This window comes from Cinclus cinclus, chromosome 12, assembly GCF_963662255.1.
Source record: "Cinclus cinclus chromosome 12, bCinCin1.1, whole genome shotgun sequence".
Lineage (NCBI taxonomy): Eukaryota > Metazoa > Chordata > Aves > Passeriformes > Cinclidae > Cinclus > Cinclus cinclus.
Genome location: NC_085057.1, coordinates 413,766 through 440,241, shown reverse-complemented (window position 1 = coordinate 440,241; position 26,476 = coordinate 413,766). Strand labels below are relative to the sequence as shown.

The window sequence follows — 26,476 nt, the reverse complement described above, 5'->3', positions numbered from 1 at the left end:
ACTGCTATGATAGAGCTGAGAGCACAGCAGCAGCCCACAGGCTGCAGGGTGGCGGGAGCCAGCCAGAGCCACTGCTCTGATGGGGCAGGGACAGCAAGTTATTTTGGGGGTGGACCTTATCTGCAGGTATCTGAAAGTGTCTATACATCTGGCATCCCTTCTTCAGCCCAGCCATATTGCCATTAAGATCAGCTGGGAATAGCCAGTCTTCTCTTCCAAGAAGTTGCGAGCCAAGGGACAGAGAGTAGGTGCATCTGCATCTACTGCATATGTACTGCAGTGATGCACACCCCGACAACCCCTGTTCTGTGAGACTGAATGCAGGTGCCTGTGGGGTTATTGCAGAGATAACTCCTCCCTTCCCAGGCAGCCCAGAGCCCATGAGCTGTAAAAGCCACTCACCTGGGAGCGGTATCTCTTGGCGTATTTGTATATCTCAGCCATGGCAACATTGGTGTTGAACTCATTTCGGTATTTCTTTGTAAAGACAGAAAAGAGAGGGGAGAATATTAGCAGGATGGAGCATGTGAGTTCCAGCCCAGCCAGCAGGCGCTGACTACAGCAAAAGCAGATTGTGCCTGACTTTGCTGTCACGTTGGTACAGATGGATTTTAAGGAAGGTGCATTTGCTTGCATCAGGAGAGGTCTTGGTCCTTTCAAAGCCAGCTGCAAATACCCATGCTGGGCAGCACTGCATATCCCTGTGTGCCCAAAGCCAATCCACAGGAGGGGGCAGCACATCAGCTGCACTGCAGAATATCATCAGAAAAATCTTGCTTGATGCCCAAAGCTAAAACACCTTGGGGAGAAGGTTTGATTTTGAGGAACTTGAAGCGCATCACTGTCAGGACTCTGGTCTGGAATGTGGCTGCCAGCTCTTGTGGCTGGTACCAGGGCTGGCTTCCAGTAGCTGCCTGGGACTTAGGGCTGTCCCTGGCAGTTGTGCCTGGGAGCCAGCTGGCTGCGTGGCTGTGGGACTCCAGAAATCCTCGTCCAAACTTCCTGGCTTTTTGGCACTGAATTTTGCTCTCAACTCCCAGTCGTGCCAGAGCTAGTTAGGCTCAAGCAAACTCATGGGTGTTTACTGCAGCTCTGGCAGTAATTGAAGATGTTTGGAATTAGGTCAGATGAAGTATGTGTGTGGAAGTTTCAGGCAAAATATCCTTTCCTGTGTGCTCCCTCCAGCATCTAAGCGGCAGCTGAGGCAGCCTACGTGCATTCCCGGCTTTTTGCCAGGCTCCAGCAGGACACTGAGCCTGCAGATTCAACCCCATCCTCTCCACCCCTTACCCGTGACTCCTCAGCGAGGTGGGCGTTCATCTCCTGCTCACTCAGAGGGGGCATGTCATGGATTTGCTTGTAGTATCTCTGCACTATCTTCCGGTACTCAGGGATCTCCTTGGCATACAGCAGTTTGTTGGTCGGGGAGTCCTAGAGCGAGGGCGAGACACCGAACTCAGGCACTGGGCTGTTCCTGGCCCAAAACCTTGTCCTGTTTGCCTGACCAGAGCACTGACATCAGACAGGGACCTCAACTACAGCTGGGCACAGGGAACAGCTTTGCTGTGGTGCCAGCTGTGACCGGAGAGGAGTGCGGGGCTGGCCAGCACCGAGGCACAGAACAGCTCTCGTGGCACAAGGACTGGGACACATCCAGGATCTGTGGATGGGCACCACGTGCCTGTGGAGACACAGCACCATCCTGCTGCCCCTGGATGAGCTGAACACACATCAGCTCAATGCCGGACAATTACCAGTTGAATTTCGTCAGCTGAAATGTTGCTTTTGGATTTTTCATGTAGCTTTGATTTATTTTGAATTGGCTAATCCAGCCTGTCTGGCCTAAATTGAGTGCATGTAAAGTAATTAACAGAGAATACTGAATTCTCTTGATTAATGACAGCTTGGACACAGCCGCCTTAACCTCCCAGTCACACAACTGGGTTGTACCAGTGGAGGCACAACCCTGCTGCCCTCTTTGCAAACACAGCATGAATAATTTTAACCCCAGGCAATCCTGCCCTCCTCATATCATTACCCCAGGAATGAACTTGGCTGACTAGCCTCATGTTGCATTCCCAAGGGGAAAGGCCCCAGGCTCGGGGACACCAAAGGGAGTGAGATCACCACGTCCTGCCACCCCAACACCGTGTGCAGGACTCCCCAGTGCTCTGACAGGTGGAGAGGGGAGGGGACCTGCTGAAGGGAGGGAATGGCTGGTTCTGCCCACGGGCAGCACACTTGGCTCTGCCAGGCAGGAATAGGGGAGCCCGGGGTGACTCCAATCTGCTACTGCAATCTGTAGCTTGGCTAATGCTGCAGGGGAAACAGGAAACGGGCACCAGATCCCACAGCAGTTTATTTTCAAACCCAGTGACAAGGCATAATGAGAATATGGCCAACTTACAGAGAGCCTGCTCATAGTATTTTTTTTTTCCCCTTTGGAAACACAAAGAAAAACCATGCTGCCTATTTTCTAAGTTATGTTTTAATTTGTGCCTGATTTGTCTCTATTATAAAGAGACGGGCACTGGTTTATTAACTGCCTGTGCACTGCAATGTATGGACTGAGTCTGCTCTCACATTTGCAGTATCGAGAGCAACGTGCTGAAACCAAGGGAAGAATCCAGTCTGGAAAATGCTCAGTGATACATTGCGTGTACATGCAAGCTGATTTTTATGCTGAGGATTTATTCTTCCCACATTACTCAACAATTCATTCACTTATACTATTGTATTCCAGAAAAGTGTTTCCATCTGCTGTCTGACTCCAGCTGACCCCTCTTCCCCTCATCTGCCACTTGACAAGGACAAATTGTAGGTGTTGCATAACACATGCGGAAAAAAAAAAAGACCAAAACCCAAACAAACAAAAAATCAAGCACTCATTAGATCTTCCTCCAGCATTAACCTCTCCCAACAAAGACTTCCTGCAGCTCTGGGGCTGGGGCTGCAGTGCCCACCCCCTCACTGCAGGGCGTCCCCCAAGTCACACACTGTCACCGTCAGCCTCTGGGCTGGGGGGCAGGGGGGTGATTTACAGTACTTCTTAATAAAACTTATTTATGTCAGGAAGTTTCAAATGTCAGTGCTGTGCTCAGCCAAGACAGCGGGAGAAAAGAGAAAGAATAGGCACATGGGACATCTTCCTGCTGGCCAGCCCTGTGGGGCTGTGTGGGGCTTGGGGTGGGACATGGCACCTGGCTCATGCAGCCTGGGATTGCTTGAGCAGGCTCAGCTCCCCCACTGCTGTGCTGAGCCCACCAGCCTCCAAACCCAGGCTGGGCACGGCCACGGTGGGATGGACACGCTGCACAGGGGGAGAGCACCAACCACGGCAGTGTTTGCTGATGGACAGTGGCACTGGGATGGCCCTGGACAGCCTCACACCCCCAGGTGGGCCAGGCCTGGTCCGTGACCCCTGGACAGGTACAGCCTGTGTTCTCAGAGGTTCGGCTCACCTCCTGGGCTTCTCTCCGAGGTGAGAAGTTGTGCCAAAGCCACCAAGAACAATGACTGAAGCTTCACCTGGAGCTATATAATTTTCCATCCTGTCACTAGGAGTTTATATTGTCTCTCAGCAGCTTTATGGGATCATTATGCCAATGGTGTCCCCTAAACCAGCCCTGACTGGAGGAGCTGGGCTCCCCAGTGGGGTCCTCCCCGTGCCCCATATTGGTGCTGTGAGCAGAACTGCCCCCACTCTGTGCTCAGTGTTCCATGTCCTGCCTAAGACAACAGCAGAAAATATTTGTCTGCTGCAGCAGCAGCTCAGCTGGATCAGGAAACGTTTCAGACACAGTGCAGAGTCAGCAGGTGCTCTCCCCTGGCTGCAGGACAGCTCCTGGAGCTGATGGTGACCCTGAGCACACAGCCCAGTGCTTGGTGTCCTGCACCCTCAGAGCCCCAGGGCTGGGGGTCCTGCCTTGTGCCCATCCTGCCTGTGACTGTGTGTGCCCCCACTCCCTGGCTACTGTTTGCGACAGAGGAGGTGCAAATTTCAAACTCAAGCCTGAGCAAATGGGTGGGGAAGGGAGGGAAAAGTGCATCCCTGGAGACAACCAAAACTGAGTGCATAAGCCCAAGCAATGGCTCCAGCTGGCCATGGGAGGCAGGCTGGGCTGGTGACCTCTGCCAAGCCCTGCCCTGCCCACCCACACTGGCCCAGGTGTGTGGCTGCCTGAGCAGGAGCCCTGGCTGGATGTACCTTGCCCAGCTGCAGGTCGGAGAGCGAGCAGGCATCGATGAAGGCCTGGGCAATCACGGACAGACAGGCATCAATGTGGTCTGTCTTGTCGATGTCGAAGACAAACTGTGGGTTTTTCAGGATGTTCACCCAAAACCTCAGTGGCAGGCTGCAAAGGGAAGGATCCAGGGACACACACGAGATGAGTTTTTATGTACCAGAGGAAGAGGGATGGAAATGCAGGGAAGTAGTAGAGAGGAAGGCTGAGGAGATGTGTTCTGCTATTTAATCATCCCCAGTACAGACCCCTGCCTTGACACAGGGGCAGGGACACACCTTCACCCTCAAGGCATTTTTTCAGGCTGGAGGACGTGGCACACACAGCGTTCTCTAGGCACACACATGCTTGCTCCTCCAGCAGCTCCCAGCAGCTCAGGCACAGAGAGGCACCAGCAGCTTTGCCCATGTGAGTCTGGTGAGTCAGGCTTCCCCACTTGCTGCTGTTTGGAGCAATGGTGTAATCTCCTTTTCCCTCTTTCCTGACACTAACCATCATCTGGTTCTGATAGTGAGCCTGGCCCCACAAAATGCATTTCATCTGTCTTTTTTTCTGTTCTCTCATAATTTTCTCCTTCAGTTACTTCACTGCTGATTTGGCCACAACACAGCTTCAGTCTACTGCTCACCCTTCTTACCCTCCAAAGCAGCTGAGAGGTGAAAGCCACTGCAAGTCTTTGCTCTACAGGCAAGTGAAGGGTAGGCAAATCTGTTGCCCAATGGTTGTGTCTGCATGCTTGCTCCCCCAGTAAGATTTGGTTTTAATTTTCACATATTGGGATGGAAACAGTTCCTTTCTCCACAGTCTCCAAAGTGCTGAGCCTCTCCTTGACACTCTCTCCAAGCTGCCTGCTCTCTCTGGTTTCTTTCCTGCACTATTTCCCCTTCACTTTGGCTCCTCCACCCCATTCCTGCTGTTCATTGCCTCAGCACCACTTCATCTGGTTCCACTGTTGAGGTGCTCACCAGCAGGCCACTGTCACAGCACCTGCCCCCAGAGTCCCCTGAATACCCCAGAGACTCAGCTTGGCTACAGACCTGTCAGGAAAAGTGCTACTAAAGGGCTGAAAAGGCAGAAAGCAAATGAAAAGGATCCAAACATGCTGGTTTTAAAATTTCCATGATGTTTTAAGACCTGACATGGTCTTGGACTCTGCCTCAGATCTCCAGTACTTGCAGCTAACACCATTGCTGTCGCCATTGTCCTATTTCTTCTTTCATTATTTGTGTGTGCCAGCTCTTTCTGCCCTTTGTCTGCCCATGCTCCTCTTTCAGCTCACTGTTCCCCTGGGCTTTATATTTGTTCAAAGCTCTCCAATCATGTGTTTGGCTTCATCTGTCACAGCCCTCTCTGCCACCCTCCCTGTTTTCCAAGTCCCTCTTCTACTTTTAGCAACCTAATGATTAGTCCAGGACACCAGGGTTTTGCAGCTACTGCTCCCAAGAGATGGAAGGAAGAAAAGAAGGATTTCCTCTTCCAAACCTGTTGGTCTTCCAGATGTGCAAAGTATCAGGGTCTGTGATCCCTCTCTTCTCTGCCTGTTCCTCTAGGAAGTCAAAGAAATACTTCACAGCCACGGGTGGTTTGTCGTCTCGGATACTGAGAATGGCTTTGAACAAGTCATCCAGGAACTTCTGGAGTGTGCCCTGCAGGACAAGGAGACAGTGGACCCTGGGGAGAGCAGCAGCACCCAAGCCCAGGAGAGGAGCAGAGGGGCTGTGACTGCTGCACTCGAGGGGAAGCCCTTTGCTGCCAGCTGGATAAGTCAGAAGAGAGAGGGGATGCTGAAGCAGGGAGGGAACAGTTCGTATGTGGATAGTGACATAATAAACTTGCATTTAGGGTTAATTTCTTTTGGCATCGAGATTTTCTTTCTTACTGCTGGGATCTCACATCTGTACTGGTTCTGTACACCACAGACAAAGAAGACCAGAGACTGCTGGCCATCCCTGTGATCTTTGCTTCGGGGAGGCACCATGCTGGGATTAAAGATGGGCCAGATCTGACCTCAGATCACACAGACATTTCTCTGGCTCCCACAGCTGAACATCTCCATCTCCTGTCCCAGCAGCATCTCTTTCTAGGAGATGGGTTCAGGTCTTAGCTATGCATCTCAAGCCCCAAGGCAGCCAGAATTCCTCTTGCCTGCACAGACCCCAGGCCATCCCAGGGAGATCATGTGGGGATTGCACAGTAGCAAGGATGAGCTTGGAAGCTGAAGGGACCCTGAGGAGCCTGACAGCCTCACTAAACATGCTCCAGCCATCCAGAGAGGAGTCCCACTGCCTTCAGAGAGCAGCCAGCCCTGCAGAGCTCATTTCCTGGAGCAGGCTCCTCACTCCAGACCACAGACAATCCCACCCGCCAAGAACGGGGCAGCCCAGCTCCTACCTTGGTGGAGAGCAGCCGTGTCAGGTAGATCTCGGGAAGAACCTTCTTCCTATGGCTCTGTCTGTGGGACTTCTTATGTTCCACTGATTCATCCGTTGGGAGAACCTGGTTCCAGATAAAGCACATGGTCAGAGCACTCTTCCCTGGGAGTGTCATACTAAATTTTCCTTTCAGCATAGAATTCCAACTGCATATAAAATTCAATTAAAAAGCAGTTATGCTTTATAAACATACCCTTATATGGCTTTTAAAAAGTGATCCATAATACTCAGTTTTTCTGACATTTGCTTCTCATGCGCTCTTTATTGCCTCTTTCACACCCTAGATGAAAGAAATGAACCCATCCATCTCCCCTTGCACACTGGCCTGCTTGCCCCCCTGGGCTCTCACACCCCTGTCTGGGCTGCACCTCGGGCTCCCAGCAGCAGTGCACATGGCTTCTGCAGAAACCAGCTTTCCTTGGATTTGGAAAAAGCACAGTATGTAGGAATGCTGACTTTTTCAAAACAAAAATGAATATTCCATTGGTCAGGTCAGTGAATTACTCTCTATAATAACAAAGCAAGCAACTGGAGTCCATCTTGGCATAGTTTCACATGTGAACATTGGTTTCCCACCCCTTTCCCCTCCTTGCTCTGCATGTGTGTGTGTGCATGTGTGCTTCTACTTCAGCATGGAAACGCTTGCAGAGAAAAAAAACCCTCAAGCCAGGCTATAAAACATTGTTGTTGTTGTCCATAACACCTTTTTTCATAACAGCTTTTGGCCGCATTTAGCACTTGGCGCTTGCAGCATGGCCAGCAGCAGGAGCCCACGGAGCTGCCCAGCCCGGGAAACAGGCAGGATGCCAGGAGCTGCCCACAGGTGACTCAGCCGAGGATGCTGCTGGCACTGACACTGTGCCATGCCATGCTCTGACAAGCCCCTGAGCTCTCTGCCTGCCAGCAGCTCCATCGGACACAGCAATTTCTCTGCCATCCCCGTAATTCCTTATCATGTCCCTCAGATTACCTACAGATAAAGCTTACCTACAGATCACCTTTCGGTGCCTCTTTGAACCCTGCTGAAGAGAACTAATGAGCCCTGATGCATCTTGTTCATTACATCTGACACTACAGCCCCCAGACATCACTGAAGTTAGTATCAGCAGCCATCATCCCTGCAGCCAGGAAAGGGACACTTACCAAGTGGAAGTACTTCTCAGTGTCCAAATCCTTCACTGTGAAGAACAAGAGAGACACAGTGGCTCAGTCAGGGGGCCCAAACTGAAATCCACCCCCACTGGTGACCACCATGTCAAGAGGCACCTGGACCCCAAGAACCCCAACACCAGGCTGGCGTTCTCAACCACAAGTGATCTCAGTGTTTCTCCTTGTTTTGGGATTGTTTATTGCATTATGTGGCTTGTTGTAAGTACCCTAGGAGGTACTTTAAGGGGCACCTGAGGCCCCCCAAGGGATGTTTTAAGAGAGACTTGAGAGGGTATGAGAGCAGGATGAGCACAGGGGCACTCCTGCACTGTGATGCCCTGCTGTGCCCCACACTCCCAGGATTATCCTGAGCCTCAGCATCAGGGCAACTTAGTCCCAAGCAGCTCCTTGCCACAGCAGGCAAAGCACTCCTGGAGAGCCAGGTTCTCTGGAGGCAGCCTGGAAACAGGGTTTGAAAATCCTTGCTTAATGTGGATCTTTGTCTCACTTAGTATGTTTTCACTCTGCACAGCCTGAAACCTGGAAATGCACTGGCAAGGGACTGAATATTTGCAATTGTGAGGGAGAGAACTTTTTCAACCAAGTGGTTTCAAATTCTTCCGTTTTCTCACACTGTCAGCACAGATTGGATGCCAGCTCCCAATGAGGGTGTGAGACTGAAGGTGCAAACACCTTGAGGGCTGGGAGAGCACCCTATGCCCCAAGAAGCAGAGGGAGGACACTGGATGGCACGTTTAGAGCCACTGCAGCCCCAGCACCCAGGAACAGGGGCTGGCAGCATCTTCCAGCACCCTCAGCCAGAGAGAACCCTCTGATAATGCAAACACTCCTGAGAGCAGTGAGATGTTACCTCTGCTCAGCGTGGTGTCCTTCTTGTCCGTCAAACTCATGGCCAGGGATGCCCCTTCAGGGATCTGTGCAGGAAGGGAAGAACACATTGATGATGGGGACCTTATCAGTGCCTCCTTGGTCCTGGGGAGATCCCAGGAGCTGTGGGATGCTGGTGACTCATGGCTCTGCCACAAATATCCCCTGAACCTGCCCTGCCTCTGCCCCCTATTATATGGAAAGGGAATTTTCAATACAATTACAAGATAGTGAGATTCTCAAACCCGAGAGGAATTGGGCAAATACATGTATCTAAGATACATTTTTGGATGTTGACACCAGGTAATAGGAAAAGGAAGGAGAGCTTGGCCGTGCAGGTGCTGGTTTGCCATTCCCCAAACGGGAGAAGGGAGTGGTGGCAGCCCCTGTGGCACAGGGGCACCGTGCCAGCATCACGGCTGCTACCCTGATAGCCATGCTAATGAGCACTCAGCTCCACTTCTGTTTTCCAGGCACAGCTACAGACCAGGGGGGATTATGCTTCCAGGCATACCAGCGAATATGAAAATTGTTGTGTATTTCTGGTTTCATTTAATTTTAAGCAGAAAAACAGTCAAAAAACCAATCTGATTCACCATGTTCCCTCATATTTTTGGCCTCATTTCCTCAACGGTATCCCCAGCCCCTGCTCTCAGAGCACTGACAGTTGTAGCTGCGATTTCAGCAGGAGTGCGGATCAAGAGCACAGTGATACTAATCAGCCAGGCTGGTGGCCCTTGGGAATAAGAGCTTTATCCCCTCCTCTTTCTGTTGTCAGTAATAACTTGTTTTGCATGAAGAGTGTTAATTAGTTTCTGTGTGTTGCAATATTAACGAGATTCTCGCCAGGGCAGATGTCTATTCCCTGGAAGCTCTCACGGAGCTATGGCAACCTCTCTGCTTGTTGCTGATGATCCCATTTTTGGAGGGGAACTGCAGCTCGCCCTGGAGGCCAGGCAGGCTCCGAGGAGTCAGGGCTCCCCTGGGGTGTCACAGCTTTACCTTGTAATGTGCTAATGTGTTGAGTTTCTTCCTGCCGTCCTCCACCACCGAGGTGTCATCCAGGTCCCGCAGGATGTAGCTGTCGGTGCTGGTGGCAAACCACTCTGAACAGAGAGGGGAGAAGTGAGACCCCAGCCCGAAGGGGCCAGGGGGTCTGGGGCTGAATGGCTGCCCTGGTGTCTGCCCTCCTGTCATGCTTCCTCATGCACTACTCCGGCAGGCACCAGCAGCTGCTGCACCACTTCAGGTACTTCACCTGTTTTTACAGCCTGGCTGGTCCCGTGCCCCTGCTCCTTACCGAGGTCAACGTCTTCCACCCTTGGCCACTGGGAGTAGGGGACGTTCTTGCAGAAGGCCTCCAGAATTTTCTCTTTCACTTGACTGAGTGTGTCCGTGTCCATGGCTCTGACACTCAGGGAGTCCATCCCACAGCCTTGGAAGGAGACGTTGAGGTTCTGCAGGCAGAGGCTGTGTTAGGGACGACCTGCCTGGTTCTGCTGGCTCCCAAGAATGCTTGGAAGCTGTGCTGTCTGCACAGCTCTGGCTGGGCCCCATGCTGATGGAAATCAGGCTGAACTAATGTGGCCATTGATGCTTTACAGCATGAGAAGCACTGATTTACAGCCCCAGGGGCTGAGGGCTCTGTTGACCAAGCTGGAAGAACACAGGGAGCAGCATAGCAGCCCCCTCTCATGCTGTCTTGCTAATGGGGCTTGACCACCATGAGGCAGGAGGAAGGGTCAGCCCCCATTACCAGCCATGTCCTCACTTGCTCAGCTCTGACTGGTGACTAATGGGACCACCAAAGCTCATTGCTCAGCCTCTGCTTGATGCAACATGCTCTGCTGCTTAAACCAGCTCTAAGCCTGCTGCAGGATGGGTCTGCTGCAATGCCTAGAGCCCTTGAGAGCTCCTGGACAGTGGGACAGGCAGCTGTGAGGGCCCACAGGCTGCCACAGACACCAGCTCAGAGACCAGGGAGGCACAGCTGCTGCCTCAGTCACAGCCCAAAGCTGCAGGGCAAGGAGAGCAACTCTTTCTAGCAGAAACCCTCTCCCCCTTTTGTCTGGCTGCCTTCTCCTCTCACCAGCTGTGCAGACCTAAATGCTATGAGCACGGCATCTCCCTCTCACCCAGCTCTAGGGAAGCCCCAGCACCTGCGTACTCACCCTTGGCTTTGCCTCTATGTTCTCCCTCAGCAGCCACTCCTCATTGAGGGTGTACCTGGCCTTCCCTGTAATGGCATCGATGGAACCCTTGTTAATCTGCTGTTTGATGGCACAGATCAGCAGGAAGAAGGGCTCTCCAACTGTCTCCTGGGGAAAGGAAAGAAAACCAAGTCAGCAGACCGGACCTGGTGGTGACAGATCCATCAGCAGTGCAGCAGGGACAGGCTCTGTGTGGACACTGAAGGTGCCTCTGTTCCAGGGAGCAGGACCAGTCCACCCCAGGTGCTGCAAACACCTGGTGGGGGCCATCTCCTCCCAACTCCCACTTGTCTCTCTCTGAGGCTGCTCAGAAGTTTTCAGACTTGTGGCAACATGAAAGCGCAGATGGGGAAGAGGACACAACAGCCAACAACAGCCGCAGGCCGTTTTTGGGGCTGCTGTAACTGTCAGCATCCACATAGCCCATCCAAGCTCTGCAGCAAGCACTGGAGCTGGGGAATGCACCAACGGGCTGTGCCAGCCTGTGCTGTCTCAGGGGCAGAGCTGGTGCTGCTCAGAAGGCAGGGCCATATGCATGGCTGTGCACACAAGATACTCGGCAAAATGCAAATGTGCATTAATTTACATGTGAATTACACAGGAACAGGGAGAACCCAGCTCACTGTGCTACAGAGATGTTTACTGCAATCTGACAGGGTGCAGACTGTAAAACACGCTGCACTCAGCAGGACAAGATAGGGCTGATGTGCACAAAAATCCAAGGACAGAGATATTTGGGCACCCAGCTTTCTCAGGAACGTGTCAGCTGAACCCCTCATTGCACTGCATGGTTTGCCACTGAACTCTCTGGGAGTGAGCCCACAGCCTGGGCCTGTGGCTCTGGGAACCAGCGTTCATACTTCTCATACCACAACAGAGCCCTCATCCCAGCAAAACAGAGGATCAGGGTCAACAAGCTGTTCCCATGTGACAGCAAGCAAACACATCATTTAACTCCTTACATTCATCAAACCTAAGTTAATGGGAGAGGGGTGAACTGTGGCAAGAACAAAAAATAAGACAGGGAGCATCTATGTGTGATGTGATTCAGCTACGCAATTTAATGCCAAATTTCTGATCCACTTCTGCCTGCAGCACTCATGTGCAAGGGAAACTTCAGCTATTTTGTTAAAGAACTCTTCAGTGTTAGAGCACATCCCATTCTCCCTAACGTTCATGTTCAATTTCCTTCCAATGAGGCAAATGCAAATTCTGCACATTTCTGTATTTGGAGCCTCCCCCCACACACAGCCCTGCCATCTGAGAGCCTGCTCAAGACAGCAGATACCCAACGGTTCCGATATTTGTCAGCTAGGAACAGCTAAATCCTGTTCAATCTGCTTCTTAATTAAAACTTGGTGGTTCCTTTATCCTAATTATCCTATAATTGCTAAAGCAATTAGTTGGATGTCAATTTGGATGTGCAGCATTTGGTGCAGTTGATGATGGGGATACAGCAGGGCTGTCAGTGGGCATACGCCGTCTGTGCCAGCAGGGCACTCACTTCCCTTGCAAGGGTAACTTCAGAAACACTTGGAAGCTCTCTGGGTCTGCTGCGGGGGTCCTGCAATGCTCCTATGAGCAGGCGGCACAAAAGGGGCTCAAAGCAGGGCTGTGGGTGCTGGAATGCAGGAAGGCATGGTTTCCAGAACGTAGAGGAAGGTGTGCAGTCAAGAAGTGGAGAAGCTGAGGATTGCAAAGAGTGAAGAATATGCAGAAGAAACAAAGAGTTCATTATGGAGAGAAAGGCAGAAGCAAGATATAACAAGGGGACAGCACTGACATGGAAACCTCCTGGGGCTGCAGTACCACTGCCCTCACTCTGCAAACCACAAAACACCACTGTCTGGCCCTGCACACGGGCTCGTCCATCTCTGACACTGGCCATGCTACCAACAGGAGCCCTGTTTGTGTCACACGGAGCAGGGACAAACCTGAGGCTAAACCCAGGGTCAGGTCCCTGCCGTGGGCAGCTCCAGCCAAAGAGAGACTGCAGTGGCTCCAAAAACATTAAAAACGATGAGCCCTAGTGATATGGGAGCCCTCGTGGGTTGGAATCAGCATGGGCTGCTCGGGTCAGGGCTGGCTGGGTGGCACCTTCCCGCTCACACAGGCTGCCCTGGCACGGCGGGGTGGGCACTGTGGGGTCACTGCGGGTGCACGGGCAGGACTTGGCCCAGGCCAGCCCCCAGGGGACACAGTGACACTCCTCCACTGGAGAGATGCTATTTCTGTTAGGCTTTTTCGCTTTCAGGCTCAGGAACTGTGGGATGTTATGGAAATCTGCAAAAGTGCTAATCAGACAGCGAATTTCAAAGCAGGGGAAGAAGGGCTGGCAGGCAGGGACTAGAGATAAAATGGCAAACTTGTGAAACCTCCAGCATTGTTCGGAAAACTCATCTGGAAAGGAATCAAAACTGTCTTTGGATTTGGCTGGTTAGGAGAAAGGAAGTTTAACCAGAAGAGATCAGTGCTGATTCAGGACAAAAAAAAATACTTAAAAAAACACAGTCTGGGGCCTTTTTTTCCTCCTATTGTGAATGTATTTTAATGAGACTTCATTTTCATTTTTGACTGAACTGTTACGAGCCCTTAAAGCTACCCAGGGCACTGAAATAACTGCAGTAATGGAAAGCACAGTTCAGGCTGGCAGGACTTGAACTGTTCCACGCACAAGAAGCGTGGGAGGGCTTCATTTTTATATGCTTGGGAAAACAAAAAGGTTTAGAGCACAGACTGGATTCACATGTTGCTGCCCTATTAACACAGCTCTGACAAGTTATTATAGATGTCCTCCCAGGAACATGCTACAGCCATTTCCAAAATGTTTTGGTGAACCTAGGGTGGGAACAGCACAGAAAGCAGCTGCTTATCCCAAGTGCCTACTAATTTTGGGACAGTTATCTGCATTCTGTGAAGAACCAAACCTCCATCCCACACGCAAAACTTGGGTAAGCTTGGACTCAGACATAAAAGCCAAATTCCAGAGCCCTATTTTTCCTTTAACTCCCCAACCCTGCTAGGACCCAGGCACAATGGCACCATGGTATCTCATGGAGAAGCCTTTCTTTTAAAGCTTTTCCCACCAAAACTGTAGCACAAAGTAGAGACGTGGACCATTGCATCTATGATTCTCACTCAGTTCTGCAGAAGCAGAGCTCTGCATTGATTGTGCAAATGCTGCAAGTTGCCTCTGAGCCCCTGTGGCTCACAGCAAGTCCCTGCCAGCTCCTCCCAGCCCCTCCCAGGCTGAGCCAGCCCCACCAGTGGACTCCATCCTTCAGGTGCCCTCCACATGTGCAGACCACGAATGCCTGTGGCCAGCAGCTCCTTCCCAGCTGAAGACAGCTCCTTCAAATCATTTTCCCCCAAAACACAAATGGACGGGCTGTTAGGCAGAGCATTAATGTGAAACAAATGTTTTGAGCATGTAGCGTTGACTTACAAGGGAAAATACAAGCACTTGGAATTTTTCCACTGCACAACGGCAGGGACTTTCTCAGCAGCTGTTTCAAATAGACATTGTGATTAATGGGGATAATTCAGGAATGAAAACCAGGCCCATCATCACATGTCTGACAGAGCAGTGCTACAGGCAGGCGGGCAAGCCTTCTTTTTAACCAAGAAATGCTTCTCCAAAGGCAGCAGAGTTTGATCCTTAGGAATGCAAGGCACATGGGAGGTCTTTGGCTATCACTACTATTTAAATCACAGCCCTGAGCTGACACCAGCCGTGTGGAAGGAGGTGCTGTCTGTTTTCCACCACAGGAGTTCCATCCTCATTTGTGTGGTGGGGAAGATGCCAGTTTTGCTGATCTGGATCAAGCTCCTGTCCCAGGAGCGCAGCTGGGCTTGTGTCACCTGGGACAAATTTCCTTTCCAAACACTCCTGTCTGACCAATTCTTTTCCCTTTTTGTATTTCAGGAGCAGCTTAATGTCTCCTCCGATCCCACCCTCACTGCAGAGAATATGAGATATCAGAGTCTCCTGGAAATCAATTCATTGTGCTTCATTTTGGAAACCAATTGCTTTCAGAGATGGGACAGTGGCTGCAGCAGTGCTCTGCACTGCCCGCGGCTTCAGGCTGGACATGGGAGGCCTGCAGGGAACTGCAAACCCAGTGTGCAGCCTTAGCCCCTGCCAAGAAGCTGCTGCAGGTGATGCAAATGCACATTCAGCCAGCAGCCCAACAGCTCTGCTAAGGACCCAGACACCCCACAGTCCTGCTCCCACCATACCCCATTCTCATCCTCCCTCTGTGGGCCACGAGCAGGGGGCAGGCAGCTCACAGCATCACTGCCCAGCCCTGGGGATGGCCACAGCCCCCCCAGGATGCCCCCAGACTAGCCTGTGAGAATGGGCAGCTCATGTCTGTGCTGTGTAATGTGCTTAAGTCTTCAGGCCCATGTGATAAGGCTCCACTTTCCTCTTTTTCTTTTTTCCCTGAGAAAGCCTTCTTGCACAATGTCCATTTTTAGCACAAGCTGGAGCTGGATCAGATGCCTCACATGTGGTCTCCCCTCCCCAAAAGGGAAAATCAGCACTTTTCTTTCTCCAATGGTTCAACTACAGGCACAAAATCTGGAGATTAAAAAAAAAAATTACTAATTTCCTCTTTTCTGTCCTTACAGGCTGGATAGCAGGGCTACATTGGCACAGCCATCCTCATCCACTCCTGTAACTCTTCTTTTATTAGACTGCCTAATTGTGTCAGCTAAAATGAAATATTATGAACTACAAAACCACTGGCTTTAGGACAAAAAGTGGTCATCTGATATCAGAAGACATCACAATATGTATGAAGACAATATAGAATCGCTTCTGCAGATGTAGAAAATACTTTGGAAAAAGAGATTTTTTTTCAAAGGCTTTTTCAAGGCTCTTCCCATGAGTAAAATGGGGTATCCTCCAATTAACTGCTGTGGAATCAATTAAGTTATTGCTCAATTCTTCTGGGGAATTCCAAACAGAGCTGGCAAACGTTGGAGATAAAGCACTGAGCAGATGGACTGCTGATGGCTTTGAGATGCCAAACATATTCCTACTCATTACCAAGAGGAGACTGTCAGCCTTCTGGGACAGACACCCCACCTCCCCTGCTCAGACTGGAGCAGAACCACGAGGGTGCCTCTGCAGGAGAGGCCCCACACAGAGATGGGCATGGACACAGAGCAGCCCCTGCCCCATGCCCTCGGCCCTTCTCAGCATCATGGCTCCAGGGACAGACACACTGACTGCTCAGCATGGCTGTGCCAGATGGTCACACAAACTACACATAACAACGTGGTTCCTCCAGCCATCCTGGTTATTTTTCAGCTTCCCTATGGCTCTTCTCAAGCACAGTGAAAATTCTGATCTGTGCTCTGGTCTGCCATGAAGACTGAGCTCACCAAAGCCCTGGGCAGAAGTGGAGAAGCAACTGAACTTCAGGCTGCTTTCCTACACCTGAATCATTCAATACATCAGTTTGCCAAGTGTCAGTGACCATTTGAGTGGCACTGTTAGCAAGTGTCAGGTCCTAGGTTGTCCCACTCATCCCTCATCCCTGCTGCACACAGAGGTGACCCTGCACCCACTGCAGCAGGGGCTGGCTCTCTTACTCTGAGATAGCTGTACATGCAGATGGACATCCAGTTGGTGAGCATCTTCTCCACCACAGATTCTGTCCTCCTCAGCATAAGCTTGGGGTTTTTGGAAGCTGAAGCATCTATTAGATCCACCAAGAGGTCCTTCATGATGCTGGTGTAATACTCCAGTTTCCCATGCAGTGCAATAGTAAGCAGGGAGGCCAGGTTACACCTGAAACACAGAAAGGTACAGGACTCAAGCCCCAGTCCAACAAGGCTGAACTGCTGACTGGCACTAAAAAACCCAACACAAAAAGGCAGTCTTTCAGATAATTTTCATGAGCCTTCTTAATGGTGTTAGAAGTTCCAGCCCTCCTTCAGTGCTGCAGGACCTCAGGTCAGCTTGCACACTCTCACTGGTAAGCCAAATGGGTGAGTGCTCTTCAGGGCTTATGGCCATCCATTTCTAACAGAAATGTGGAGGCAAGTGTGACTCAACCATCCACTGAAACACCCAGCTCAAGACACTGGCCGGACTGCCTTGGGTTAGGAATAAATTAGTCTCCTCTAGCTGCCAAGTCTTTGGTTCTGAAGCTCATACCTGTCTCTGACAGCAAAGTCCTTCTGTTGCTCAAGAGCATGGACAAACACAATGAGGAAGTGCTTGTTGTTGAGTAAGGTGGAGAACAAAGAAATTCCTTCTTCCATGTTGGGTCTGCAGTTCTCAGGGATCTGAAGAAAAATTTAGAAAACAGACTAAGAAAACCCTGCTTGTTGTTTTCTTCCACATTTTATCTCTCTTGATGGCAGAGATGCCCCTACTGAGCACAGAGACACTAAGCAGAAGAGCCCCACCTCCCTCTACCTGACACAGCCAGCAGTTCTGCTGGCAAGGAACACACAGCTGGGTCAGTGGCAGTGGCCATTCCATTCTGTTCAGCACTCCTGAGGATACCTGGGGCAATGTGGCCAGTTTGGGGCTCCCCAGTATGAGACAGATGGAGCAAGTGCAGCTGAGGGCTGACAAAACGATCAGTGGTGTACAAGGAGGGGTGAAGAGGGCTGGGTTTGGTCAGCTTTCAGAAGTTCTAGACCTTACTCAGCCTCAGGGTTACAGAGCCAGGAAGGATCCCAGGCAAATGCTTCTCCATGCAAGAGCAGCTTCACAGATCTGCCTTCCTCAGCTGATCCAGTGCTGGTCTGTGTTAATGCTTAGCAACACCCGAAAGCATTTGCTCTTGTAGTGGGTTACTCACCTTCCATTCCCCCACCAGGAGTGGATGTGTTTCCTGGACCTGGGAGCCCAGCTGTGAGTTGAGCTGCTGGGATGGCAGGATGTAGCACTCCTCGTAGAGAGAGGAACACTGGAACCAAGCACAGTGTTAGGGGAGGGCACCTGTGTGCTGTGCACCACAGGGGAATAACATGGGGAGGCTTGTCACTGGGACTAAAGCCACCCATTCCAAAGACATGCACGGGGCTGGCTTAGGGAGCCTTGAAACACTTTGCAAGAGCCTCCCAAATGAGTAAGCACCACAAGGATGGGGGGAGGCAGACGTCTGCACAAACGCAAGGCTGTTAGGGCAGGGAGACTGCAAATAGAGTAATGTGACAGCTAGAAAACTCCCAAAAGAGACAGTTTTACAGAAGACTATATCAAAATAGAGGAGTTCTGGGTGTTTCAACATATGTAACTTTTGAAACAGATGGGAAAAATGTTTAAATCTCTAGCATTTATATACCAGCCCGAATCTTAAAGCCTCTAGTGTGCAGAGACTGCGTAACTGAAGAACCTGAGTAATAGCTACTCATGAAACACTCTGCAGTCATAAATCATCATCTCAGTCCTCAGCACTGGCACACAACTGCCTCGGGGATGACATACAGCCACAGTGAAGGGCGCAGAGGCACACAGCAGAGCAGCCAGTGACAGGAATGATGGCACCAGCACGTCTGGGGCAGCTCTGGTGAAGGACTCAGGGCAGACAGATTGGGACTGGGTGCCCAAGGGACATCTGCTGGGAGCACCATGCATCTAACCTTGGACAGGGAGGAAGGGGGAGACAGAGACATCCAAAGAGCTCCTGAGGACTGGCTGAGCTGCTGGGAATGCTTGGGGGCACCCTGCATGGGATTAAAAGACCCCTCTCCCTGATTGCCACTTCACCCTTCAGCCACGCTTCAGCCTCTGCAGAATGAGTGGGATGACACTGGAGCCCTGGAGGAGGAGACCCCAGCACTCTGCTTGTGTGAGAGCTCTTTCAGAGGGGGTGTTCAATGGCCCCAAACAGGCAAACCAGAGCAACTCCTGGGACAGTTGCCACCAGCCTCTGTCATGTGTGATCTTGTACAGCACCTCAGGAGGTGCGGCTCCACTTTTGATGATAATTGAGGCTGAAATATGTGACAAGCAAATATATAAAAGTGGAATTATTTTGTGACACTGTAAAAGCCCTTTAGCAGAGCCCCAAACTGGTTGGAACATATCTGGGAGCAGTGAGGTGCCCGTGACACGCGCTGTCTCCTTACTTTGGGGAAGAATGTCCTGGTGACAAAGTGCTTGTACTCCAGGAAGGGGATCCCCTGGCTGCGGTTTAGCTCCTTGGTCAGGTCTGTCATGTCTGTCTGCAGCTCTGCAAAACCTTACACAAAGAGAGGCGCAGATGGTGAGAGCCCAGTCCCCCACCAGCTAAGACAGGCCGGCACTGCAAGCGGGGCACAGCTCCTCTCTGCTCCTCATGCCGTGCCCTGGCAGGGGCTGGAGCTGTGTTTGCTCTGAGCAGCACATTCCCATCAGGGTTTAACTATCAGACATCCTCTGCCCCAGGACCCCCAGTCCCCTCAGGACAGATCATGGACCACAGGAGGTGGGTGCCAACACCTGGAATACTCCCATTGCTCCACGAGGAGTGTGCTGCAGTTTCTGTTGCACCCAAGAGGAAAGCACACTGAAGGCTAGTGTGACCTTCAAGGAACCTTCTGACACAGCCAAGGGCCATTAACCCCAGGGCAGAGAAGCTGTTGGCACTGCAGATAAGTGCAAGCCAGGCAGCAGGACAGTGGCAGGGCCACACTTCCAGCCACTGAGCTGCATCCCCAAACTCTGTCAAAGCTCACAGGCGATGACAGAAACTCTCCTACAAATAATTCTGTGAACTTCCACACAGCACAAGGTGAATTGCTTCAAGCCTGCTAACCTGACATCCCGCTCCTAGCCATGGCTTCTTGGCACCCAGACAGAGACTCACCTTTGCGGATTTCCTCCCTGATCTGGGACTCCATCTCCTCCATCTGGAGCAGCGTTTTCTGCCAGTAGCGCTCAGCTCTGCGGCTCTTTGTGCAGAACACAAAGAGAGCTGGAAAAGAGGAAGAGAATAAGCCTTTTGGACCTGGGCTTAGGAGCAGCTGCAGCTGGGATCAGAGCAGTTCTCCCTGACACAAGTGCAGAAAGCTAAACCCAGAGCTGGTTTCACACCTACCACCAGACTGGTATCTGCTCAGGCAGTTGTCGATTATCTGTCAATAAGTAAAACCAGCTGGAATTTAATGATCGTGCTGTAACTGTCATCTCCAATTTAGGTTTGGCTGTCTGTATTCATCTTAACTGAATATTAATATGTTCCAGCTGATTAATGAGTACAGAATTGAGGATGTTTGCCACCTGTAGTACAGTGCTCATATCTGACAGTCTTCCCATGCCTCCAGAAATATGTTTCTAATGATGGGTGGTGCATCTAGTAAATAGGGTACATTGCAGCCTTTATTAAAAATAAATTAAATCCTTACTATAAAGCCCTCATTTGCTGTGAACTGGCAGGTTTCTTGCGGCACAGTCATTCTGTGCAGGGACCCCAGCCCAAGGACAAAGGTGTGCAGCACAGTTTCCAGCCAGGTACATACACCAATGTGCCTGCTTCAGATTTGCAGCTAAGGATGCTGGCTCTGCTCTTCCTACTCAGCCAGGCAGCTGCCACTGCTTGTTCCTGATGACAGGGCCTTGGCCTAAGAGCACCTTTGGAATGGTCTGGGACAGTCATGCCTGTGACCAAGATCAGTTTCTCACATCCTTCTTTACTTTGTATTATAGTAACTACTAAGTATTTGGTGAAAACAGTAAGTTTATAAATATCACAGGTTCAAGTAACAGAGTTGAGCTGAGGATTCAGCCAAGAAAAGCTCTGTGCTGCAGGAAGCTGTGGCCCTGGTACTGGCTGTGTGCCATGCCTTCTGCATCCAGACTAGCCTCAGGTACTGCTCAACTGCAGCACTCAGAGTCATCTTCATGCCTCATCATGCAGAGAAAAAGCTTGCCAGAGCCTGGAAACACACGGTTCTTTCCCTTACCTACGACAGAGAGGACCAGCAGGATGCTGCAGATGACGATGGAGACAATGATCGCAGTTTCTCCTCCCCCAAGGTGCAGCATGGCAATTGTGTAGTTGAACCTTCCAACTTGGATCTGAGGAGGGAGAAGGAGGGAGGAAAAGCAGGAGCTGAGCAGGGGCTGGGAGCAGGGAGGGACCCAGGGCAGCACCCAGCAGACCTTCACCCCAGGACTCACTCTGGCACAGCCTCCCAGGCTGCGTGGGAGGGAGCTGGGCTGTGCCTTTCCCTGCTAGACCCTGGGCACTCTGTGAGGCTCCAGGAGCCCAGTTCCCTCCCTGTGCTCTGGGGGATGCCAAGGCCACACCCGGCAGGCTGCGATGCTGCAGTGGTGCCCATCCTAGGAGCACCATAGGGCTTTGGTGGCAGAAGTGCAGGCCCCATGGCCCCTCTGTTTCTGCCCCAGAAGGGACAGCCCTTTTCTAGAGAGCCCATGGCACTGTAGAAGATGCTGCTCCTACTGGAAAATCACTTCCACTAATTATCGACTTCTTTATGGGTCTGAACAGCCTTTGGAGCCCTGCTGCACTCGCTTTCTCCTTCACAATCATCACAGCTGCCACCCAGAACAAGCGGAGTTAAGAAACTTTAAAGTCCTTGAAATACAAATAAACGAAGGGAATAAAAATAAATGAGACCATGGAGGAGCAATGATCTTGTGGCTAAAGCAGTGAAAAGGGGTGTCAGAAGATGCTGGCTCTGCTCCCAGCCTGTACTTCTTGTGACAACAAGCACAAACCACTAGAGCTCAGTCCTTGGGTCTCCTGATCTCCAGAAGGGAAGAGGCCAGCACACATCACAGGCTGGCAAGTTACTGGGTGCTGTTTACAAGCAGCTCTTTGGGCCCTTGGGATGAAAGGATTCCACAGCATCATCTGATAAGGAAAACCCATGACCACACAAGGCTTTCGCTTCTGGAAATGTGAGTTTCACTTCTTCCAAGGAAGGAGAAGTGAGAGAAACTTGAGAAAAAAACCTTGAAATTAGGTAGGGAAGAGCTCCAATAATCTTATGATTTTGATTAATCTTTTGATTAATCAAAATTAATCTTTGATTTCCTGTGTCATGGAGCACCTCTGGGAAAGGTGCCCACTGGGGTGAAATTCCAGCAGCTCTCAGCCACTGGACCAAAGCCATCCCACAAGCAGGATCTTCCCACCAGCTCCACCACCAGACATACAGCTCCATCCTGAGGGGAACCCAGCTCCAGGAGCATTGCTGAGGGCATGGTGCTGCCAGTGGAAGGCTCCAGACATGCAGAACTTTGGTCTCTACCCTGGCACATTGTCCAAGAGCCACGGGGCTGGACAGGGACAGGAGCCACAGCACTGCAAGAGCACCTGGGCAGGTTCACTCAGCAGCCTCACAGCCACATGCCCAGACTCAGCACCTCCACTTTTGCCCTCTAAAACGCTGCAGTGAGGCAGCTCCTCAATGTGTTTGGAGTCTTTTTTTCCCCCACCAGCTCACTTTTTTCATTTTTCGGAGAAAAAAAATCCCATGGCTGCTGCTTCATTCAATGTTCAAACTGTTTGGTCATGAACAAAGATGGGCCTGAAGGTCTTGACAAGTTTCTCTTGTATAGCTGGACAGCTCTGCTCAACACTCAGTGTGACCCAGGCAAGGCCCCTGCCTTGTGTGACCACAGCCATTTCTCACGTGGGATAAGGCAGCAGCCACTTGTGGAATGGCCAGCAGGTGAGGGTCCCAGCCATGTCTATAGGTCTAGTACGGGTGCACAGGTATGAAAATAAGCAGATTAATTAGCTGCACTTTCATTGCTGGTGCAGTCTGAACAGCCTTGTGACTCTCCTGCTTCCTGGGGACTTGCCTTGATTGGTTAATGTCACACCAAGACTAACAAACTCAAAAATTCCTTTTCTTCCACAAAGGGATTCCCCTGTTTCTCAGTTCTTACCAAAAAAAAAAAAAAAAAAAATACACTGTTTAAAATTCCTGTTAAGGTGACTCAAAAATTATGTTACTTCTGCATTTCCATATTTCCAGTTTGCAACAGCATTTCATACATTTCAGATTGTTGCCAGTAAAGCCCTGTCAGAGAATTGATTGTGCATCCTTATGCCCTTCTCCTGGGCAGCCCAGCTCCACAGCTCTGCGGTTCCCTCTCTCAACTCTCCTTCCCCTCCCTGCCCCTGCCTCAGACTCCCATCCATCCATCCATCCATCCATCCATCCATCCATCCATCCATCCATCCATCCATCCATCCATCCCCTGCCAGCACACAGACTGAGAGAGGGCCATGGTCCCATCCCTGCATGGCCACGGGTTGTGTATGACACGAGGGAAACTGAGGCAAGCACAGGAGTTCAGGCAAGCCCTCTGGAGAACAGAGCAGTAACAAAGTGTGGTGCATTTACAGACACAAGGAGAAACAGCAGCCCTGAACGTGGAACTCTGTAGCAGCAAAGCAGCAGCCTTTAGAAGCCCTGAGCCCTGTGGTGGGACCAGCAGGGACCCAGCAGAGACCCAGCTCAGTGAAGGTTGGGCTCCCATGGCTACTCGTAGCCCTTCTGCTGTGGGAACTGAGTCCATGGCTTTGAGCTGTAAGGAAATCCCCAAACATCTCATGAGGAGCAGAAATCAGTGCAGGTGACAAAACCTGACATGCCTGGGACCTCGGTGTGCCTTACAGAGCTGCCAGGCTCCCCTGGGCACCGTGCAGAACTCGGCTGTGGTACCCGTGCTGGGAGCACCGTGGCTCCTCAGCGCAGCTCGGGCAGCCCTCGTGCCCATCCCCTGCACGCTGCTGACCAGCTGCCCTGCCACAGCTGCCAGCATGGCTGTCCTGTCCACTCTGCCCTCGTGCAGCTCCTGCAGGGTCCCCACGAGTGCAGGGGGACCCCTCTGCCACACGGACTCACCGTCACGGGCAGCTGCCTCTCCGAGGAGCTCAGCGACTCGTTGATGGAGCAGTGGATGACTTTGTCTGAAACAATCTGGATCTCACAGGAGATCAGGCCGATTTTCACCTGGTATTCATTGCTCTCCAGGTCCAGGCTGTCAGGCTCTTTCTAAAGACAGAAATAAAATCAGGATGTCAGGCTGCAGCATAGCAGTTAGAATTGCAATCGATCTTCCTGCTTTACTTTCCACATTCCCTGCTGTTTTGCAGACCTAGGAAGACTCTCCCTCACCAAGGACATTTTTCCAGCACTCCACAGGAAAGCCAAAACCGGGCCATTCCCCATTTTCCTGTTTCCCATTCTTCACTCAGCATGGGACATAGCATGAACCAGCCCCTCATGGAACCTGGAAAAATCTGCTTTTGATCAGACCTGCTGTGCATGAAAGATAAGGACGTAAGTGCCCATCTGGGAGGAGGGAAGGATGTACAACAGAGGGGACAACCAGGGGATGTGCCTGCAAAACCTGAGAAAGGGGGAGCACATTTCTGGAACACGGTGCAAATGATTAGGATATCCTGCAGCAAACAATGGCCTTTGAATTACTATTGCTCATTGTCCAGGCCACTCAGCTTCTGCACCCCAACTTCCTTGTGAGCTGAGCTGAATCCAGCAGCCAAAAGAGAAGAGTGAATGATCTGTTTCTTCAGGAATAAACACCTATTGTCAGGCCCTTCTGCAGCACCTGCCTGGTTTCAGGCCAGGGCATTGCAGTTATTTTCCACATGTCCAGAATTTCACTTAGCCCCTTGCTACAGCACCCTCCCCAGACAGCTCTCGGGCACCATGCCTCAGAAGGCATCTCCAGACCAGGCTGCATCTCCTGCAGTGGAGAGATGCAGAAACTGCAGCCTGAGCCAAATTCACCTCCTCCTGCCTCTCCAGTTCCCATCCTCCCCCTTCTGTCTCCTGTGTCTGTGCACAGTCCCTGTGCTGGTACTTTGGACTGAGGCGCTGCCCAGGGTGGAGATGACAATACCCAGAGAGAAGCAGAGCTGTGACAACCACCCTCTTACATGGATGACCAGAGTTAAGGGCTCTCCAGGATGGTGTTTGATCCACTTCTCCTTCTTGGCTGTGGAGAACTGGGGGTCAGCGTAGTAGCCCAGGCTGAACTTGCTGATGTGCAGGGCCTCCTCGGGGTACATGTCCTCGTCCAGAGCCGAGCGCTCGTCTGTGTAGAGGCGCCCATTGAGGTAGAAATCCACTGGGGCTGGCTTGGTGCCCACGGTGATGTTGGAGGCAGCTGGAGAGGGGCAGGTGATGGCCGTGTCGGTGTGAACCTTACAGCGCTGGAAGCAGCAGCGGGAGCACATCAGAACCCAGCCCCACGAGTGCTGCCAGCCCCTCCTGAGGCATGGGCCAAGGGCCCAGGTTCAGCTGCTGGCAGCAGGCACGCAGCCCTGCTCCGTGCCCGGCCAGGACACCCACCGTGTGCTCTCTGCCGATGCCACGCACAGCCATGGACACGTTCTGCACCAGCCCAAAACCTCTTCCTTCCAGGGTGATGATCCTGCCCCCGCTTTGAGAAGGGAAGAAAGAGAGGGTGACTGGAGAAGACAGTGCAGCAGTGGCATGTGATGGCTGCATCTTCCTCCTGTCATTTTCTCAGAAATATTTCCAAGCTGCCTGAGCAGAAAATGTGACCCAACAGCCAAGGTCTTCTTCCTACTTACACCAGAGATCCACACAGCTACCACAGTATCAGGGAAGAAATGAAGGAAGGAGGAGGAGATGCTCTGATGGAAAGGGGTGAGCCTCTTCCAGCATCAGTGGGCATCCCCCTTCCTCCCACTGCCCAGAAGAGCAGCCTCTACGTGCTCGTGGCACGCTGGCCACGGGCTATGTTAGTGACCTGTAAAGTGATGGCGAGAAGACATCCCCTGCCCTTGCTCCTACTCCTATCCCTACCCGTCTCTGCTCCTGCGCTGCAGCATGCCGCACAGAACCGTGAGACTCGCAGAAGGAAACGTCCCTCATCCTGCATCTTCCAGGAACTTCTGATTCTGATAGATCAAAATGTGAGAATTGCTGTGTTTTGAATCTGCGTGGGGGGGAATGCAACACACGGGCCTCTCACTGTGCAGTCAACTAACAGGAATAATGAGCAGTCCCAATGTGCACGAGGCAGAGCAATGGCTGGAGAACCATCACCACTCATCTGCACCCTAGAGCAACCTTCCCCCATATCACACTTGACTTGTTTGGAGTATTTGCCAGGGAACAGGCAAGACTCAAAAGTCCTGTTATCTAAAGAGCACTCCAGGCACAGTGACTTCTGGCACAAGGCCCCAGGGTTCTTTGAAGCCTAGGGGTATCACTAGGAAGTTATGATCCAAGTTTCTAACTAGAAGCCTGTCACACCTGCAGACTAGTGTACAACTTCTGCATTGGTTTAGATTTTGGTTATATGGATTATTTTATCAATATGATATGAGAAATCAGACCCAGTTAAATTCATGGTCAGCAGCCCAGCAATGTGCTGAAGCACTCGGACTGCACAAGCTCACCAGAGGCTGGAGAGAGCCTGCAGCTCCCATCCCTGTTCTCTGAAACTTGGGAACTGCTCTAAGTACCAAGGAAGCACACTAAGGTGACTAAGAAATACCCCAGTGATTTCCTTTGTGACTACGGGCAGGATATTCTTCCTTTGTCTCTTTTAGACACTGCTCTCCCC

At 51.4% G+C, this 26,476-nt stretch overlaps 2 protein-coding genes across 2 annotated transcripts in view; both read right to left on the bottom strand.

Annotated features, from left to right (window-relative positions):
• Positions 1 to 26,476, bottom strand: part of SEC13 (SEC13 homolog, nuclear pore and COPII coat complex component) — a 225,499-nt gene that overhangs the window by 70,645 nt on the left and 128,378 nt on the right. The gene's annotated exons all lie outside the window — the stretch shown is intronic.
• PLXND1 (plexin D1) overlaps positions 1 to 26,476 on the bottom strand; it is a 65,750-nt gene that overhangs the window by 327 nt on the left and 38,947 nt on the right. Inside the window, exons 17-35 of the mRNA XM_062500768.1 lie at positions 25,231 to 25,321; positions 24,816 to 25,091; positions 23,758 to 23,907; positions 20,836 to 20,950; positions 19,740 to 19,847; positions 19,021 to 19,133; positions 17,748 to 17,855; positions 17,093 to 17,223; positions 16,525 to 16,723; positions 10,885 to 11,031; positions 10,014 to 10,170; positions 9,716 to 9,819; positions 8,697 to 8,760; positions 7,820 to 7,854; positions 6,636 to 6,740; positions 5,727 to 5,890; positions 4,208 to 4,355; positions 1,291 to 1,431; positions 403 to 477 (exon numbers count right to left, since the gene is read on the bottom strand). Coding sequence (XP_062356752.1) covers positions 403 to 477; positions 1,291 to 1,431; positions 4,208 to 4,355; positions 5,727 to 5,890; positions 6,636 to 6,740; positions 7,820 to 7,854; positions 8,697 to 8,760; positions 9,716 to 9,819; positions 10,014 to 10,170; positions 10,885 to 11,031; positions 16,525 to 16,723; positions 17,093 to 17,223; positions 17,748 to 17,855; positions 19,021 to 19,133; positions 19,740 to 19,847; positions 20,836 to 20,950; positions 23,758 to 23,907; positions 24,816 to 25,091; positions 25,231 to 25,321 — 2,431 coding nt within the window. The remainder of the gene's footprint in view (positions 1 to 402; positions 478 to 1,290; positions 1,432 to 4,207; positions 4,356 to 5,726; positions 5,891 to 6,635; positions 6,741 to 7,819; positions 7,855 to 8,696; positions 8,761 to 9,715; positions 9,820 to 10,013; positions 10,171 to 10,884; positions 11,032 to 16,524; positions 16,724 to 17,092; positions 17,224 to 17,747; positions 17,856 to 19,020; positions 19,134 to 19,739; positions 19,848 to 20,835; positions 20,951 to 23,757; positions 23,908 to 24,815; positions 25,092 to 25,230; positions 25,322 to 26,476) is intronic.